Source organism: Hydra vulgaris, chromosome 04 (assembly GCF_038396675.1).
Source record: "Hydra vulgaris chromosome 04, alternate assembly HydraT2T_AEP".
Taxonomy (NCBI): domain Eukaryota; kingdom Metazoa; phylum Cnidaria; class Hydrozoa; order Anthoathecata; family Hydridae; genus Hydra; species Hydra vulgaris.
The window spans coordinates 15,733,173-15,753,912 of record NC_088923.1 but is presented as its reverse complement, the minus strand read 5'-3'; the positions used below and the strand labels follow the sequence as shown (position 1 = coordinate 15,753,912).

The 20,740-nt window shown below is 27.5% G+C and overlaps 1 protein-coding gene across 2 annotated transcripts in view; it reads right to left on the bottom strand.

The window, feature by feature from the left end:
* Window positions 1-4,373: 4,373 nt before the first annotated feature.
* Window positions 4,374-20,740, bottom strand: part of LOC100205420 (protein phosphatase 3 catalytic subunit alpha) — a 51,025-nt gene continuing 34,658 nt past the window's right edge. Inside the window, exons 8-11 of one of the 2 annotated variants that reach the window (XM_065795575.1) lie at window positions 16,817-16,942; window positions 10,710-10,857; window positions 7,534-7,631; window positions 4,374-5,396 (exon numbers count right to left, since the gene is read on the bottom strand). In XM_065795575.1, the coding sequence (XP_065651647.1) occupies window positions 5,266-5,396; window positions 7,534-7,631; window positions 10,710-10,857; window positions 16,817-16,942 (503 nt within the window). In that variant the 3' untranslated portion in view covers window positions 4,374-5,265. The remainder of the gene's footprint in view (window positions 5,397-7,533; window positions 7,632-10,709; window positions 10,858-16,816; window positions 16,943-20,740) is intronic. The other variant, XM_065795576.1, reaches the window with a different exon arrangement.

The window sequence follows — 20,740 nt, the reverse complement described above, 5'->3', positions numbered from 1 at the left end:
AAAAGTAATTTAAGTATTATGTTTTAATCGGAGATGAACAAGTACAGGTATGTGTTGTGGCATTTTTACCAATATTTTCCGTGTCAGAAAAGAAAGAGTAAGGGGTTTAAAAATGGATGGAAAAGCAGTTAAAGATTTGAAAGGAGTTCACACGAGTTACATTACCAGTCATGATAAACTAGCTAAGGTATACGCTCACATATACTCCTTTCCATAAAAACTGTTCCACTATAGCGGAAAGGAAAGACATTTTTTGAGTGAAATTAGTGTATGTACTATATAAATGGTGTTTAAACGTTAAAACAATGTATGAACTATTCATGAAAAAAATGAAGGGCTAAAATTCAGTAAAAATTCCTATTATAACTACTCCAATGAGCATTTTCATTTATGTTTTGGGCATTATCAAGTAGACACCTGTTGCATATGCAAAGAGTTATAGCTAAAGATAAAATCACCTCACCTTAATGAAGTTGCTAAGCAAACAGCAGTAACTGAGTTGGCAGTACATAACAGACGCGCAAAAAAATTTTACCAAGCCATAAAACAAATTGTACAGGACGCTGGGGGAAAAAAAATGTAAATATTTTATCCCTAGCAGTAGATTATATGCAAAACATTTCACTGCCCAAAATACCTGTGCAAGAGCTATTTTACCAAAGGCAGTTAATGGTTAGTATATTTTCTATTCATAATATGAAGAGAAATGTTGCAACAATCTACCTTTATCATGAGGGGCAGTCTAGAAAGTCTCCAATTAAAACTTGCTCCTTTCTTTTGGACTACCTGTCTACCTGTCCTCAAGAGTATGATGAACTCAACTTTTGTGCCGACAATTGTGGGGGGCAAAATAAAAACCATTGCTTTTCAAAACTTTTTATGGCGCTTACTGACAATAAGTGGATTGACCGTGACTTTTTGATTATAAAAAGAGAGTTAAAAAGGCATGGCAGAGTGTAAAGAAATAAAATCAAGAAATTTCAAAGAAAAGTTCAGAAATAAAAAAAATTATATTAAAAAGTTGTAATCAAAGAAGTTGGTTTTAGTAATAGATGTAGAAAGTTAATCTCTAATTTACTTTCTGCTGTAGGCCATTGCAGTAGTTCATTATAAAAGTCAATATGATCATGAGAGATATATTTAATACACTTTCTTAAGTCATTCAATTTAGCAGATTTTAATTGGAACTTTTCCGTTTGGGCTGTTCAGGCAGGTTCACTTTTTTTTGAGTATTTTTTCTCATCATGAAAGTATGTTTGACAATACCATTGATAATTTCACTGGCTTTACATTGACCTATGTTGTCACAATCGTATTGAAAATGGTGAAATTTGCATATTGCCAACTAAGTTTGTTGGTTTCTGGGTTTACCAATTGTTTCGATTGAGGTAATGTGTCTTTTATAGTGGACTGGCCACCAACTTTTAAACGATGGAGAAGCAGAAGGTGTTGGAGAAAATGATTAAGCATAGCTGATAAAATTTCTGTAATAGACCTTTTTTTCCTTGTATTTTTTGTTAAAATGTATAAACAATTCATAAATACACACTTTGTGAAGATTTATTGCATTTTATGACATTATTTTTTATATCCCAAAATTAAAATCATTATAAAATAAACAATAATTATTTGTTAGATGTTAAAAGGGCTGAAGTCCACAGTGCTAATTGGTTTATAGGTTCTTTAAAAAAAATTATTTTTAAATATTAATAAACCATTAATAAAAAATTACTGAGGAAGTAGTGCTGTTTTTTTTAGTTTCCCGAAAGTTTACATTGTTGGACTTCCGCCTTTTTAACATTCACCGATTCAACTATAGACTTGTCTCGATACTCCCTACCTTTTCTAAGCTTCTCGAAAGAGTTATCTTTAACAGGTTGTATGAGTATTTAATCCAAAATAAAATCCTAAATAAAAAGCAATTCGGTTTCCAAAAACAATATTCAATTGAACACGCAATCCTAGATCTAGTTAACAACATAAGTAATTCTTTTGATAAAAAACTGTATGTTCTAGGCATTTTTATAGACCTGTCAAAAGCGTTTGATACTGTAAATCATATCTTACTTAATAAAATGGAATGCTATGGGATAAAAAACATAACCCTTGATTAGTTCAAAAACTATGTAAGCAACGGACAACAACGTGATTTTTCAGATAATTACAAACACTCAAAACTACTAAGAGTTGAGTGCGGCGTCCCGCAAGGTTCCATACTTGGACCTCTTCTGTTTCTTCTTTATTTTAACAACCTTTCAAAAGCCTCGGAAAAACTTGATGTAAGTATGTTTGCCGATGACACAAACTTATTTTATTTCTTGAACTCAATCAAAGACTTTTATAAATGTATGAACAAAGAGCTTAAAAGATTAAATATATGGTTGAAATTAAATAAGTTATCACTAAATACGAAAAAAAACATAAATGTTGTTTCATTCCAAAAAATAAAAAAATAATTTACCGACTATCCTTCCTCACTGAAAATAAATTAGGTAAACATTGAAAGAACAGAAACAACTAAATTTCTTGGGATACTTATTGACGAAAATATATCTTGGAAAGCTCATATAAGTACAATAAATACCAAAACTTCAAAAAATATTGGGATATTCTACAAAGTTAAACCTATGTTGTCCCAAGATAATCTTAAATCGCTTTATTTTTCTTACATCCAACGTTATCTTACGTACGCTAATATTACATGGGCAAGTACACACAAATCCAAATTTAGTACTATTTATATAAGTCAAAAACATGCATCAAGATTAGTTTATAATAAAGAAAAATTCACCCATGCCGAACCTATACTAAAAACCTTGAATGCACTAAATATTTACCAAATCAACATCTACCAAAATGTCCTATTCATGCTTAAATACAAACTTAGACTAGTCCATCGCATTTTTTAGATAACTTCTTACAAGTTAACTCCAATAGATATATAACAAGAGCAACAGGCAACTTTACACTGCCTAAAACAACAACAAAGTTCTCACGGTTTTCTATTTCCTACCGAGGTCCGTTACCTATATATCAAAATAAAATCCAAAAACATATATTAAATCCAAAAATATAACTTAAAGTATTAAATAATCCTGCCACCTTGAAAAATAAATTTAAACACCTCATACTTGATATCAACAATTATATCGATATGTATTAAATTTAAAAACAAAATTTATACTAAAATATTTGTGTATCCCTGACTGTATATTGTTTAACCACTTTTGACTATATATAAATATGAAATAGACTTTATTTAACCATTTAGAGAGGTACTCGATGATAAGTCTTCATAGACTTCTATGAGTTTTCCTTTACAACAACATGTATATATCTGAAGTAACAAAAAATACTGGTAGTTTTTATGATAATAACTATAAACTTACGTTATACTTAGTTATACTTGTTAAACCACTTTTTATTATGCTGTTATACGTGGTATAATTATGTTATATTTTTTACGTTGCATTATATTATGTCATGTAGTTGTAACGTAACGAGGTGTAAATTTATTAAAGTTGTAAAAAAACAAAAAAAAACCTAAGAAACACCGATCAAGTTTGAAATGTAAACTTGAGACAATGAAGGATTTCGATGAAAAGTTACAATTTTTTTTCGATTTAATACTTGTTTCCTCTTTTTACCAGATAACAATCGTAACCGATTCTTATTACATTTACTTCCGCATGCACAAGAAAAAAAAAATTGTTGAACTTTAACATATTCAATCAAAAAAAAATTGCTGAACTTTAACACATGCAATCGATATCTTTCTTGATCAATAATTACCAGCTTATCTAAGAACACTTGATCCGGGTTATTTCAAAAACACCATGATTTTTAGACAAAAATGAGTCAAGCACGATATCGTGTTATCTGAAGGTAGATACATGTTTCTTTTAGAAAATACATTAGTAACACCTTTCAGTCAACGCCTTATAAAAAGTTGACTGAAAGGTCTGACATGTGTCTTATAATTACTAACTTAGAACACTTTTATTTTGACGTATGAGATTTTGGTGCAATCTTCATAGGGTATAAGCGAATCAAAACGAATGTGATATAAATTTGTATTGTATACGATGGCTAATTGAATATGGCTTATACACAACTTTATATGATTTACGGATTAGAATCAATAGGTTTAATTTTTATTCTTCCCAAGCCCTAAAAATAAAATAAAGACGTTTTGCATTTAAAACTTTCTTGAATTCTACAAGCATCTGCTTCAACTTTATCTATGTTTAAAAGCAGCCGTGATGAAGTGGTTAAGGTTCTGGCTTCAGAACTGAATGTTCGTGGTTCGAAGCCGTTTTTGACCACGTATGCAACATTGGTAAGAAAGGAGGCAAAAAAAGAAAAGAATATAATTACTTGAATAACGGTGAAGCTTTTATATTACGTATTTAACGAAACGCATAAATAAATTTAAAAAAAATAGTAATAAAAGCTAATATGTCAAAAAAAAACTAATTAATTTAACTTTAATTTACTCGGCTGGATTAAAAAAAGAAAAGATTTTAGACTGTTTTAAAACACCTAATTTAGACTTTCGTGCTTTCATATAGCCCGCAAAACACAAATATAAAAATTCGACAAAATGTGATTTACTTGGTAACATTTGATTAGTATTAAAAAATTAACAAAAAGGAATATTAAACTTTAAAAGGTCGAGACCGTCATAAGAATACATATTATATTTGAAGCTCAAAAACCAAAAGGTTGGGAATAACCATTGAAGTATGTTGTTATCTTTAAAGTTGTATATAAAATCTTAAAGCAAAAAACAAAATTCATTAAATATTATACAATAGATAACTTCCTTTTTAAGCGAAAAAATAGTCGCTTAACAAGTTCAGCAGATATCAAACATAGTTAAAGAGATAAAATACCCATTTTTCAAAACAATGAAAACAATTTCAAAATAAATAGCTACAATATAAAGTTACGATGGGTATTAAGAAAACTTATTCAGATAAAATCAATGAACTATAAAATATATTAACACACCATTGTACAGCCAGAAAACCGTAAAAATATTAACAGATTGTACAGTCAAAAAAAGCTTTACATAAAAAAAAAAATTAATAATAAAAATAACTTAATTATGTTAAACCAAACCCCACAAGGTACTTTAACATGTATCTAAGTCGCCAATATTCGCCAATATGGAAGCTAATGCTCAATATTCTAATCCTCCCTTTAAATAAAAAACCAACAGTCTGGGGCCGCATAAAATTCAGTTCAGCATATAGTCGACTATTATTTTTTTCCCGATAACTTATCTGTTTTACGTGGTGGCATGCGTTCATTCATTCGATCTAAGCTTTTTGCATCGGCGAAGCCTTGTATTTTATTACGTTGACCACCATCAACTGATAGATCAGACAAAGCTAAAAACATAACTCAATTTTAACATTTAATTATATAATTTTTTCAAACAACAAAAATATTTAGCGAACTATTCAAAGTAAAATTAAATGATCCCATAAGAATAAATCGGCTTTGTCTAAGTGACCATATAAAAATAACTTTAATACTATCATAACTTGATTTTAAATATCACAGGGGTGGCCACATATAATTTTCATAGGAAAAAGAGGATAGAAGATTATAGAGGAGATTTTGCATCTAACTTGGAGGATTTTTTTGCAACACTACAAAATTTTGAATAAAAATATAGGATTTAAAAAAAAAAAAAAGATTTAACGCCCATGTTTCTACATTTATGGGGTTTTTACATTATACAACAGAAATAAAAATATAAAAGAGGACCTAAAAAGGAGATTTGATCACATTTTTAACATTTTAGAAGATAATAGAGCATTTTAGAGGAGATTTCTGGAAAAAGAGGACTTAGGAGGAGCTGTGGCCACCCTGTATCAAAACATTACCTCAACTTAAATATGAGATACTTATATTTTTAATATAGGGTAAAGAATTAATATGAGGTAAAGAATTAATATAGGTTAAAGATTTATTTTTGATTATTTTTAAGAAAAAAAGCTTTGGAGTACTTAGCATGTTCTTAATGTCTTACTAACCATATAAAATTTTTTATAAACCATTGTCATCAGCCATTCCAAAAACATAATCATAATCATAATCAAAAGTTTGAACATCTATGTAATTAAATTTCGATAATTGAATTTTTCATCAATTGAAAATTGTCTAATGATGATTTAAGATTGAAAACGGTCTAATGGAAAAATTTAAACTTTTCATCGAAATTTTTTAAAGCCATCTTTTAAATAATGATTTTTGTATCGTAATCTAGGAAAATCGCGATACTATTAAAGAAGTGGAAGCAAAAATTCCCACTGTACCTCTATTAAAAAAATTGAAGAAATATAAAGCTTTTTAATTTACAAAAACCACTGCAGAATATTCCTAATATCAGTTTATACTGCCACCAAAAATATAACAAGCAAGAGCAAACGATTAGTCGGAACTTAAAGAAACAATATAAAAGCATGGTTCCAGCCAACAAAGAAATTAAAAAAAAAAAAAAAAATTAAATGTCAAACATTATTGTTTGCTATGCTTTGGAGTTAACGGATGTTATTGTTAAAAATCCATGTTAATTTGAAAAAAAAGTTTACTTGGATAGAAATAAAGATATATGCATCTGAAACTGTTAATAGCAATTTATTATTTGCCTAAACTGAATCTGGATGGCAAAATGAACTCTTTCAAAGATTATATTCAAATGAAGAATGAACTGAAAGATGTTACACGCCCTGTTTTCTTATTCTCAAACAATCATTTATGTCACATTAATGTTTATTCATTTAAACGATGCACATTCACATTGTTTCATTTTCACTTGAAATTGCATTCATATTCTGAAAACGAAAAATACATCATTTATTGGACCAGCCAAATTAGGATAAAAGGAAGTAACAAAGTAGAATAAGAGGTGATAAATTAGGATAGAAGGAAGGAATAAATTAGAATAGAAGGAACTAATAAATAGAAAAATAAAAATGGTTCAAGAAGGTTGACAAGATAGTTTATAAAAACTTAATAATATATTTATTAGGCGTGAAGCAGGTAGATTATATACAAAAAAATTAAGGAATGTTTATAACAAAAAAAGTTTTAGAACTGTATGAATAAGAAGTCAAACATAAGATAAAATTAAAAAAAAAAGAGAAAGAAGAAAGAAAAATAAGACATAAAATACTACAGGTGAAGGTCAAACAATAAAGAAGGAAAATATAAAAACAGTATCTAGTTCATCTGAACCAGATGCTTAAAATAAAAATAAAAAAAGACCAGATAAAAACATTTAATAAAATTTAAACTGTTTTAGTAAAATTTTAAGAGGATTTATTTTATTTTTAAAAGTAAGAACACAATAAAATACATTTTGTCCTAGTTTCTTTTTAAATTTATTTCAATTTGCTCTACACAAATACAAAAAATTTTATATTTTACTTTAAATATAAAATATAATGGTTTAATATAATGGTATAATATAATGGTTTTGAAATACATTACATTTTATTTAAATAAACAAACAATTACCTGAATTTAGAGAATCTTTTCCTCCTGATAGAATACCTACAGGTAGTGCACCTGATGGAGTCAGCCCCTTTAACTCTAACACACTTTCGCTTTCTTCCCTAATAGAAAAAGCTTTATTTCACAATTTATCATGAACAAAGTAGAAATTTTTAAAAACTTGTGCATGTACTATTGGTGTAGCCAGATTACACGAATGATTGGGTGTTGGTATCACCATTGGTGGGTATTAAAGATTTGTGACTTAAAAATAAATGTGAATAAAAGTCTATCAGCACAGCTTTAATTTAGGAAACCATAGCAATTAAATTTAAAAATAATTTATTTACAATAATTAACTACTTTTTCTTTTTTATTACCTTTTCCTTTTTAACTATTATTTATTAAAAACAAAAATTTAAACTTTTCTGTTCCACAAAAAATACTTCCTGTAAAATAATCATACCTTGAACGGTAAAAATCAGGAAATTCTTGAAAAACCATAATAATAAAATTTTCTATTGACTCAAAGTAAAGTTTGAATAATTTCATTATAATAATAAATATACACAACCAGTCAAAAGTTTGGGTTCACTTTATTCTTTTAACTCTAAGTAATTTCCTTCAAAAATTGAAGCCCTTCTATTTAAAATAACATTAATTAACATAAATAACATTAACATTAATTTTAAGCATTTATTATGGCATTTTGATTAAAAAGAGATTCGCACACCTGTTTGAGAACATAAAGCATATGTTTACCATTGTTACAATAATGAATACTTTGGGCACATACTGATGGAAATGTTTGGAGATATTTTGCTGTAATATTAACTTAATTAACTTTTATTTCTCTTTCTTGTTTTATAGAATTTTTGCACAGAACGGTAATCAAAAGATTGTTTTTGTTAAATACTGTAACACCTATAGAGTAATTGTTATGCACATTGAAATATTTTAAAAATTTTTGTTCTAGTATTGAAATTTGAAGAAAAGTATATGTTTTATGTTTTGATTAAAGAAGAATGAGTAAAAAAAGCAGAAGTGAGTGTAGAAAAACAAGCTGTTATTGTGGCATTACACAAGGAAAGTTATTTAACACAAAACTTGCTTCAAAAACCAATGTTTCTCAAAATGCAGTCATGAGAGCATAGCAAAGAAAGCGTGAGATTGACTGTAATTAGAGTCATCATTGTTTGGAGAGGTCTAGAACAACTCCAAATTACCAAGACAAATTTATTTGTGCTCTAAGTAAAATAAATTGTACTCAAACTGCTTTTAAAATTTGCCAAGAACTCACTTCCATCAGGGAAACACTAGTATTTGTTTTAATGGTAAAACAATGTCTTTGCAATTGCAGCTTAAAAGGATGTGTTCTTTAAAAAAAGGTGTTCTTGCCAAAAAAACAATAACTTCAAAAACTAAATAAAGTTAAAAGATTGCAAAAATACATATAAAACATAGATTGGACAATTCAACAATGTTCTTGAGCCTTGTTCTCCAATGAATCATCATTTGTAATTTTTGAAAGAAATTGTTGACAATATGTTTGATGGTTAAATGGAGAACAAATGATAAAACAATGTGTGATCCCAACAGTCAAGCATGGTAGAGGGTCAGTCATGGTCTGGGGATACTTTACTGAAAACAAAGTTAGCAACCTTGTGCAATTTGAGGACATTATGAATAAAATAAATAAAAAAAAAATTTCCGTGAGGAAAATGTATTGTGGATCGGGGATTTGTTTTTCAACAGGATAACACACTTGTAAACTAAACACACATGTAAATATTGCCCAAAAAAACACACACACACACACAAAAAATATATGTCATGGCTTCCTCAGCCGCCCGATTTAAACTAGATCGAGTTGTGGGGTGAGTTAGATAGAAATGTGAGAAAAATACAACCAACTAATCAAAAATACCTTTGGGTATTCATACAAAGATGATGGAATCAAATGTTAACTGAACCATTGCAGAAATTTTAAGAATGCACAGAGTATGTGCTACTGGTATAAAAGCAAAAGGATACTTTAAAGAATTGAAAATCAAAAAAAAAAAAAAAAAAAAATTCTGAAAGATTTTTGAAATTCGAAAATTTTGATTTTTTAAGATTTACTGAAAGATGAAAGATAAAATAATCTTTTAACAAAATAAGATGACATTATATGTCATCTTATTTTGTTAAGTAATTGTTTAATTGTAAACAATATGAGTAATTAAAAATTATTGGAAAAATGTTTGTTTAAAAAAAAAAAGAAAAAAAGAAAACATACTACACAATCTTCAAAACAATCTCATATTTTTCTATTATTTTATTATGATCAATAAATTATTGTGAATAATATAAATAAATATAATGGAGAAAATTTTTTTTTTTTGGTGCAACTTGTTAAATTTATCAAATGAATCCAAACTTTTGATCGATAGTATATTTTAGATAAATTTTCCATAAATAAATTTCAAAAACAATTTCAACTTAAAATAATAAAACTTTAACACAAGTACGACTATAACCCAACACTTAAAATATAAATAATAAAAAAAAAGTATGTAAAAGGTATCCATATTTTTATAGTTAGGATAGGTTTCCATATTGCTATTTTTTTATTTAAGTGACATTTTGGAAGAGTTTAAGCATTTTTTTTTAAAAACAGATGCCATTTCTGGTGTTGACCTGTTTTTGCAAAATCAAGATTTAGGCAGTCCCAGATTGGGGCTTCTTTAACTTTTTTATTTATTTAACAATACTTAAAGCTAATTTATAAAAAAGCCTTAATTCTTTGATTACATGATTTTTCACAACAGAACTTTACTAAAATTAAAATTTATTGCAATGATGTAATTAGAAAAAAAAATTTATTTGTCTACAAAATTGAGTACTGGAGCAACAATATACATAGTCCGTATGATGTTGTGTCTAACACAAAGCAGTAAATGAAATATCAGTACATCTAAACAATGTTTGCTGCCATTTTTATTGTCAAAATTTGCATACAAAATTTTTACAATATAATGGTCTCTTCAGTTTTTTGCAATATAATGGTCTCTTTAGTTTTTTGCTACAGACAATATTAAACTATGAGCTCTATTCTGAATGAAGATTTAATAATTTAAATCTTCATCCAGAATAGAGCTCAAAATTTAATATCAAATGCTATATTATAAAAAAAGTGAATCAAATAAAAAAGCATATACCTGAGAATTGTGAAAACCCGAGCCATTTTTCCAATAGCTCTGATTTTATTCTTAATAACTTCTTTTCTTTTAGCCGAATCCTCACCATCTTCATCATCAAGTTCATCGTCTGTGCATATGTTCAATACATTAACAAGCATCTCAGTAACTAAAAAGAAAAAAAAGTAATATAATATAGAACATATTTCATAAGATAACAGGTTAAAGTTGGCATTGTGGAGTATGTATAGAGTATGTGGAGTATTTATAGAGTATAGAGATGTATGGAGTATATATAGAATTGATTTTAAGTAAATTCAGCTACTCCATATAAGTACCTTTAAAATAAAATCAATGTACAGATACATCCAGAAAGACTCAATTCAAGCTTGATATAAATTATCATTAACCACTTGTAAAATTGTTTCACTATTTTTTTATATAAAAAAATGATTTTTTACTTAAAGTTTGAAAAAAATTATAATACTAATATTTTAATTTTTAAAATAACTTTTAAGTGATTACAACGTATGAGCCACCAACCAATAGGACATTTATTTTTTAAAAACTTCTGTACTATAGAAATCACTTTAAAAAAAAAAACTTCTATTCCTTATTATATTATTAAAAATTCTATTGCTTTACATTAATTTTTATACATTTCTGATTTAAAAGTATAAATGCATTGTGAAACATTTCAAACTAAACTCAAACTTAAAAAATAAATTAAATCTTTTCTGAGTTTTTCTATTTTACAATCTTTTACACTTCCTTTTGCTACCATCATTACTATTGTTATATATTACTATTATTATTATAAGTTACATATTAGTATTAAATATTCTAAGATACCATTTAATTTTTTTACCTTTTTTTTTAAATTCATTCTTTTAACTTTTATTTATCTTTGACAGATAAAAATTCAAAGCTTTTTACTCTAGTCTGAATAACTTAACATAAAGTTTGTCTTCTAAGGGTAGGTGTCTTCTAAGGGTAAGGTAAGGGTCTAAGGGTAGTAGTAAATTAAGCCCTGCCACCTATTATGTTTTTAAAATAATTTTTAATGTGTAGGTTAACAATTAATAGTCATAATGCTGATTCTAAATATGAATTTCTTTGTATGCAATCAACAATTATCCTCCAGATCATATTTTAAAAATCCGGAAAACATTTTGTAAAAAATTACCAGAATTTATTTACCTTTTATTTATCATAATTTATCATAACTAAGCTTAAAGTTGATGGCTTTCTTATCTTTTTATAAAATTTTCTTATTTTTTGTATGGCTAATGACTGAAAAAGTTAAAAAACAAATATATTGCAAAATATATTTAAATTTGTATTTACAAAAAATGGAAATCCAGAATAGCTAAAAGTTGAAAGAAATATCATAAAAAAGATAACTCCTAAATTAAATGATTTTTAAAGTCAATGAAGCTCAATAAAACATTTTAAAATTTGTTTTTAGAGTTTAAAACGAAGTTATGTTACTGTACCATGATAGTTACCATAATTTATAACTTTGATTATGTTAGTATTCAATCTTGCTGACTGAAATCTCCTTCAAATCTTTAAAGTTGAGATTGCCCATTGAATACTTGCAACAATGATAGTAATGTAGTTGACTACATTGTTAAACAAGATTTATTATATTTTCCTTTCAACTTTTTAGTAATTATTAATCATTAATTCTTTTACTTTTATTTTCAGTTACTTTTACAAGGGTGAAAAAATTTTAAAATAGCAAAAACAATAAAATGGACAAACTTTTTTCTTCCAAGAAATAAAACTTAAAATAAATTTTACAAATAAAGCAAAATTAAATTTTTTAATTTTATTTATATGTTTATATTTATTATAAATTTCATAAATTATTAAAAACTACAAAAAAGGTAAAACTCAAGGGGATGATTAAATAATAATATATAACAGTAATAAAAAAAAAGAAAAAAAAAAAAAGTAAAAAAGGTCTGGAAAAAGAAAAAAGTTATTAAACTTTTTTATTAAATTGAATTTGATTTGGTATTGTAGACCAAGAAACTTGAATTTGATTAATGTAATGTAATCATTGTCTTTAAAAGAAATCTTTGATATTTTACAATTACTGAAGAAACAAATCATTAAAAAAAAAAAATGCACTAGAGAATATTTCAAAAGACTTTAAAATATTTTTCTAATATGTTTTAACTAACCATATAATATGGTAAGGGGCAAGTGTAATTCTTGGTGTTCACTCAGGTTTAGGAGCTTTATTAAATTTAGACTCTCCGTGGCTTCAAGTAATCCATTGTTTTGAACATCGTCTTGAGCTTGCCTTAAAAATGTTTTTAAAAAATTGCAGCATTTAAAAACTGCAAAACCTTCTTGTTAAATATAAATTCTCTTTATGAACTCTCCCAAATGTTTAAAATAATTAAAACTTATATCGCAAGCTTGGGGAACATCAGTTCCCATGCTAACGAAATCATACAGTACACATTGGCTTCACCCTGAATGGAGCCCATTGAATCTCGCTTTAGTAAACTATGTCGCATATATTAGGCATATGAAATCTCTCAGTCATACAGATTCTCAAACTTCAAAATGAGCTGAATTAAAGGGGTTTCTTTAACGGTGGAAAAAAGTCTCTCCTGTGATCCATATATCTGTTTATCTAGACATTTTAGCTCCGTTGAGATGCTTAAGCATTGCCTTCCAGCAAGATTTACACGATCCAGTCAAAAGAGTTTGTAGGGTACAGCAATTTAATTGTATAATGGCAAAACTTCGAATTATCTTGAGTAATACTGTGGACAAAATGTGTACTATTTTAATTAACTACAAAAAATTGATTGGCAATGTAACTGAGAAGGATGGTAACTTTGCTTATCAAAAAACTAATACAAAAATTTAATAAATCCAATTTGTTGATGCAACACCAACAAATGATACTAAAACTAGTTTTACAACTTGTATGGATTTGTGTTTAAAAAAATTCTTCTCCTTTATTTTAAAATTCAATTGTTCTGCTTGACGTATCTTTATGGCCGGTTCACCCTAATAGTACATTTGGAGATAAAGAATAGCGGAAATAGTTATATATCTTAATGACCTTTTAAAAAATGGAGGATGCGATACCAACAAAATTAGTATTGAGTGAACTACCTTGAAAAATTATATTTTCCCGATGTTAAAAAATTTGGAAGGTAAAAATTATTTACATAATTTGAAAAAAATATTTTTGCCAGATAAGATTATAGCAGAATGTCAAAATGTATTAGATGTCTTTGAGTTGCTTTTGCTAACTCGAACTCGGGAAAACATACAATCACTTTTGCTAAAAGTGATTGTATGTTTTTACGTGTTAATCAAGTAAAATCTGATTGGAGAAATAAATTATCATGTAATCCGCTCAAATGTCTTTTACAAATAGGAGAAAAAGGATGCAGTTTGAATAAATTCGACCAAATCTTGCTCTTGATATTCTCATCACTATCCAGATAAAAAAAAAATTTGCTGACGCAAAATCTCCCATTGATCTATCTGTATTAACAGTATTAGATTTAGAAAAAAAAAGCGATAGTTCAAACTCTGTTGTATAATTTTTTATTTATTTTATTTTTGTTGATATCTTTTTCTTTTGTAATTTACTTTTGAACACTCTTTTCTTGAGTTTTCGATTTGAATAAGTATAAAATACTCACTAATAATGATTTAAAATTAAATAAAAGATTAAATAACAAAAACTAAATAATAACAAATAATGCCATTAAAACGCTCATAAATCTCTAGTGCTGAAAATTTTTATGTTTACTTCTATTATTAACTAAAATTAACTAAAACTATAATTAATTAATTAAAACATTTAAATGTTTAAAGTTTCCTCCTAAATAAATAATTAATTAATTTAGTATTTTAATTAGTTGATTAGTTAAAATTAACGCACATTTTTTCGAACCTTCAGTAACAGTTTAGAAACTATTTATAAAAGTATGTATACAATAAGTTCCTGAAATTTTAATATCACTTAAACATGCATTCTATTTTTTCTACTTAATTTTTAATTTTTTAAATAATTTTTTATTTATGACACCTTGATTAAGTATTAGTTTAAACAAACAATAAATTATAAATGAAAGTTATAAGTTATAGAAAGAAATAACATTATTATAGTGTCATTACTTTTATAACATAGACATAAGTTATAAAAGTAATTATAATAAAAATAAATATAATAACTCTATTATAGTGTTATTATATTTATAACATTGATACTGCAACAATTTACACTATAGTGTTAATACTTTTGTAGTCGTAAGTTTATTGTCTTTTTTGTTTTTGTTTTTTATAACTTTTTCTCCAAGTTAATTTGCCCATGAAAACAAAGTTCATGGTTTTGCATAAACTAAAACTTTGAAGACCAGATATTTTTTCCATACATCACATTTTGTAATCGCTTAATTCAACCCTTGGTTGCCACAAGATGGAGCTCTACCTATTATATGCTTGAGCAAACTTTACACCAAGAAGCCATTGCTACCACCTTAATCAAATTACATTAGTGGAAATTGAATTTTCTGCCCAAGATTGGAGCTTCTGAATATTTTAGGTGTTTTTGTTAAATATTGCTATAAAAAATGCAATGGAAAAATTTTTTTTAAGCAATGTAAAAAACAGAACATTATTTAGTTGCCACTCTACTCGATCCAAGATACAAATCATATTTTTTCAGCTTTGCAAAATGCTAAACATGTTGTCATGTCCTAACTTTGAATTATTATAAGTTATTTTAGATAAAAGTAGATGTTTAAAGGATAAAAATAATATAGAAATTTTCAACTTATTTTTAAAAAGTTTTTATATTAATACAAAATTTTTCAAAAGTTATAGATTTAGACACTTTTGAACCTCTTGAAGATGAATTGACTTCTGCAACTCAAATTAGAGAGAAAATGAAAAAAACACATCTTGTTTTTACATATGCCAAAAACTATTGCACAAACTCTCAAACTCAAGCTGAACCTAATGCACAAAATGATAAAAGAAGTGCAAAATGATTTTTTGGATTTTCCAATTGCCTCTCAATGCCTTGAGTTTTGGAAAAGCTATGAAGAAAATGCTAATTCTAAAATCAAGTTAGGATTGATTAAGGTGGCAAAAAAGTACCTCACACCACCTCCGACATTCACAGACATTGAGACTGTTTTCAACAGCTGGAAATATTCTCTCAAACGAAAGAAGCAGAATCCATTCAGAAAATTTGGAAAAATTCTTCAGTTGTTGGAATTTCTATTGGTTTTGCTTAAATTATAACTACCTTTAAAAAACAATATTTATTATTGATTTTTGGTTCCTGTTTCGATTTGAGTTTATTTTCCAATTTTATTTTCATTTCTTAGTTTTACCTCTATTATTCCAAGATGTTGAAATTGTCTTTTATATTTTGATTAAAAATTTAAATTTTTGTTACAAATTTAATACAAATATTTTATACAAACTTAAATATCTACTTTTTATCCATTTTTTTTAGTTTTATCTTGATATTCTATCTTGTGTCATTATTTGAATTTAGTTTGTCTGCTATTATAAGATGGTTTTAGCTTTTTAAATTTTTATACCCAATTGATCATTTGCTAACAATTGAGAAAAAAATTGAGCTAAATACAATTAAGATAAATATAACTTTATTTAAAGGCTTAATTTTTGAGCTGGCTTTTGCTGCTAATTTTTATGTTATTGCTATTTTGTGTAATAATTTTTGACAACACTTTCACAAACCGGATGTTCTAAATATTTTTATGACACCTCACAAAATAAACCTTACCTATTTAAAAACTAATTCAAATTTAGTACATACTACAGGTACATGTTCTGGATTATTGGATATCATTAATGGATTCCTCAATTAATGATAAAATAATCAACAATTTATTTACTAAACTATTAAGTTTTTATTGATACCACAATCAATAATGACATGTTTTATTAGGCTAGTAATAATATCTAACTCTAAAACTTCTACTATCTTTTTAAATTTATTTTTAGGAATTTAAAAACATAAATAAAATGGAAGATAAACTTACAAAACATTTGTAATAAAAAATATTTAAAATTAAAAAAAAATTTAAAATTAATTTTTTTGTACCAACCTTTTTCTCCAACAAATGGTATTGACCAAGTAAAAACATCCATGAAGTTTGGCAACCAATAAGGGTGAGGAGTACAATTAAATTGTCGTATATTCATAACATTATTTTCATATTTTAAGACTGCAGCTAAAGACAGAATTTAAAAACATTTAAATGAAATAATAAAAAATAATATAAGCAATATATATATATACATATATGCATATATATGTATATATATATATATATATATATATATATATATATATATATATATATATATATATATATATATATATATATATATATATGTATAAAGCCTTCTCAGGAGCAGTTGCACGCCTAATAAGACCATGCATATTTTTTTTGTTGATAACTTGGCCACGGTTTTTTCCGAGCTTTGAAATTCTCAACTTACAAAAAATGCGCTGATTAAACAAATGTTTAAAATTAAACTAAAAAAAAATTAAAATCTTAATGAATAATAAAATAAGCCAGAAAAAAATAAAAGCATAAAACTAATGTCTTTATTTTAACTTAAAAGTGTTTTACTTCATAGAATTTAGAAATGATTAAAGCTTCAAAGTTATTTAACCTCAGCTTAATTACTTTGAAATTTAATAATTTAAAAATTTGAAACTTTGATACTTTCTAATGTCTACCAAAAAAAAAAAAAAAAATATCTGTCACTAGAATATAACCCTCATCCAATGTTGAACTAACAGTCTGCACATATATAACAATTAGTTAATCTTAGCACTACACTAACTAGTGATATATATATATATATATATATATATATATATATATATATATATATATATATATATATATATATATATATATATATATATATATATATATATATATATATACACACACACAGTATTGGACAAAACATTTGCAGCCAACATCGAACAATGCTAAAAAGTGTTCCTAATTTTACATGTCTTAAAAACGAAACCAACTATACTACCACAGCAAACAGTTCAGGAGTCTGGAGTCATAGCATGCCATGACATGAGCAATCAGCTGACAGGTGACAGCACACAGGCAGAATTTCGTTGACAAGTGCCAGACTTCAGAATTATCATTTTCTTAAGACTGGTCCGTGTCAACGTCACGGAATTTTGTTAATAATTAAAGGAAGTATCCAGAAATTTCCAGAAGAAGCATCTGGAAGCATCCAGAAATATCCAGAAACATTTAGAAGCATCCAGACACATCCAGAAGCTTCCAGAAGCATCGAAAAGAAGCATCTAGAATCTTCCAGAACAGGTTCACACAGGTTCATTTTACTATATAAGAGACATGTAAATCGACATGTAATTCAGTCAGTATATGGAAGTCAATCAGTCAGTATTATCAAGACAGTTTATCGAAGTGAGTTTTATCAAAGTGTTTTATCGAAGAACATCAATACAAGAAGTGAAATACAACAATTGTTTCATTACATCAACACAGTCTACATCCAACTAAGACGTTGTGTTTCACAGAGCATTATTGTATCATCACAAAGTAAACGTAACACGGTAAGCCTTGAGAAGCGTGATTTTTTAAATTATTTTTATGACTTCAAGTGCAAAAATGGCTCCCGACAGTCTTGGATTGGAACTAAGAAAGAAAATTATTGGCGATTACGTGGAATGTCACAAAAAGTTATTTGTGATAAATATCGCGTGAAAAAATGGACCGTATCAAGACTATGTTCCAAATATCGTTCTACGGGTAAGTTGGCAGCAGATAACAAAGGTGGAAGACCGCGTTCCACCACTTCTAGAGAGGATTCTATGATCGTCAGATCTGTCAAGAAGGATCCCTGGATATCATCATTCGAGATACAAAAGCAATTAGAGCTGCCTGTATCGGACCGAACAATCAGACGACGTGCTGTCGAAGACGGATTGTTTTCTCGACGCCCTGCAAAGAAACCACTGATTTCACTAAAAAACCAGAAGAAAAGACTCCTGTTTGCTACATCTCATATTGACTGGAATGTGCAGAAATGGCGAACTGTCCTGTTAAGTGATGAATTGAAGTTCAACATCATTGGGAGCGATGGCATTTGCCGTGTACGTCGACCGGCCGGAAAACGCCTCGATTTACGTTACTGCTGTAAGACCGTGAAGCATGGTGGAGGCAATGTAATGGTCTGAGGGTGTTTTTCTGCCAACGGTCTAGGTCCAATACATAGAAACGATGGAATAATGGACGGTTTCATGTATAAAAATATCCTGAAAGTTGTTATGCTACCTCATGCTGAATGGAATATGCCAATAAAATGGGTTTTTCAGCAAGACAACGATCTGAAATACACTGCAAAAGTAGTCAAGCAGCGGTTTCAAGACAACCACCTATCGGTGATGGATTGGTGCCTCAATCTCCGGATCTCAACCCTATCGAGAACCTGTTGGAGATCGTCAACCGCAGAATTAATTGTGAAGGTGTTCGTAATAAGGATCAACTGTTTGAACAAATCCAAAAGGCCTGGGCAGCAATTCCACAAAGTTTCATTGATCACCTGATCGAATCTATGCCTCGAAGATGCAAGGCTGTGATTGACAACGAAGAATTTGCCACAAAATACTGATAGCAAAATACAGCTTGGTCAACATTTTGTCGAGTTGCACTTGTTTTGTCCAGAAGGAAATCAACTTTTTTTAATACTTTTGATTAATTTATTAATTTCCGTGTACAAATAATGAACTTTGTGATGAATAAAACTTGAAGAACTTTGTCTCTAAACAGTTACATAGTTATTTCTCTAAATTGAAAAAATGCAGCACTTTTATATAAAGAAACTAAATTAGCATTATTTGGTTACACTCATTTTGTCCGATACTGTATATATATATATATATATATATATATATATATATATATATATATATATATATATATATATATATATATATAGAGAGAGAGAGAGAGAGAGAGAGAGAGAGAGAGAGAGAGAGAGAGAGAGAGAGAGAGAGAGAGAATTTCTCTGGGATATGTATATATATACTTATTTCTCAAGCCTTCTCAGGAGACACGTGGGTTCACATGCCTAATATGACTATGCATACATTTTGTATTTTATTTTACAATTTGAACAGGTTATATTATATATATGCATACATATATATATATATTTATATATACATATATGCATATATATATTTATATATATGCATATATATATATATATATTTGCATATATATATAAATATATATACATGTCCCAGAGAAATTTAGCGGGAATATTGTCAAAAATTGGCTTTATTTCATGTTAAGCCCATAATTTTTAATTTTGACTCCTAAATACTGACCGGGCGACTCCCAAATATTAACAGCGCCAACCGGTATAGCAATACGGTCGGCGCTGTTAATAAATTCCGAAACAGTCTAGAATAGCCACTGATATATGTATATAGTTTTTTATATGCACACACACATAACAATAACGGTATTTGAATATAATAAGCATTGACTCATCAAAAAAAAAATTCAAAAAAAAAAACAGAAGGTAAAATCGATAATTGTAGTGGACTTATAAGTTTTAAATTTAGTTTATTTCACCAGGGTTCTAGAGGGGACCACTATAATTAAAGAGGCTAGTCAATTAAAAAGATTTTTTTTCAATCTGCGACTTTTTCTCAACTCTAAACTCTGTAACACAAACCATGTTAAACAAAGCCACTATGCAGGAAAACTGGTTGAACGCAGTACTTAACAGAGGTGTAAGCAGTACTTACACAGATGCGTTAAGTGGATTTTAACCTTGAACTTCTTGATTGTAAGCCAGTATTTTTTTAAAAATTATTTCATTTAAAAAAAAGGATTTTAGAAAAACTTCATAGTTTATGCTATAATTGCCATTTTAAATTTCACAATTTAAAATGCTGGAAATTCCATAATCGAATTTTGAATACATAAAAAACTACAACATGCCATTGTTACTTT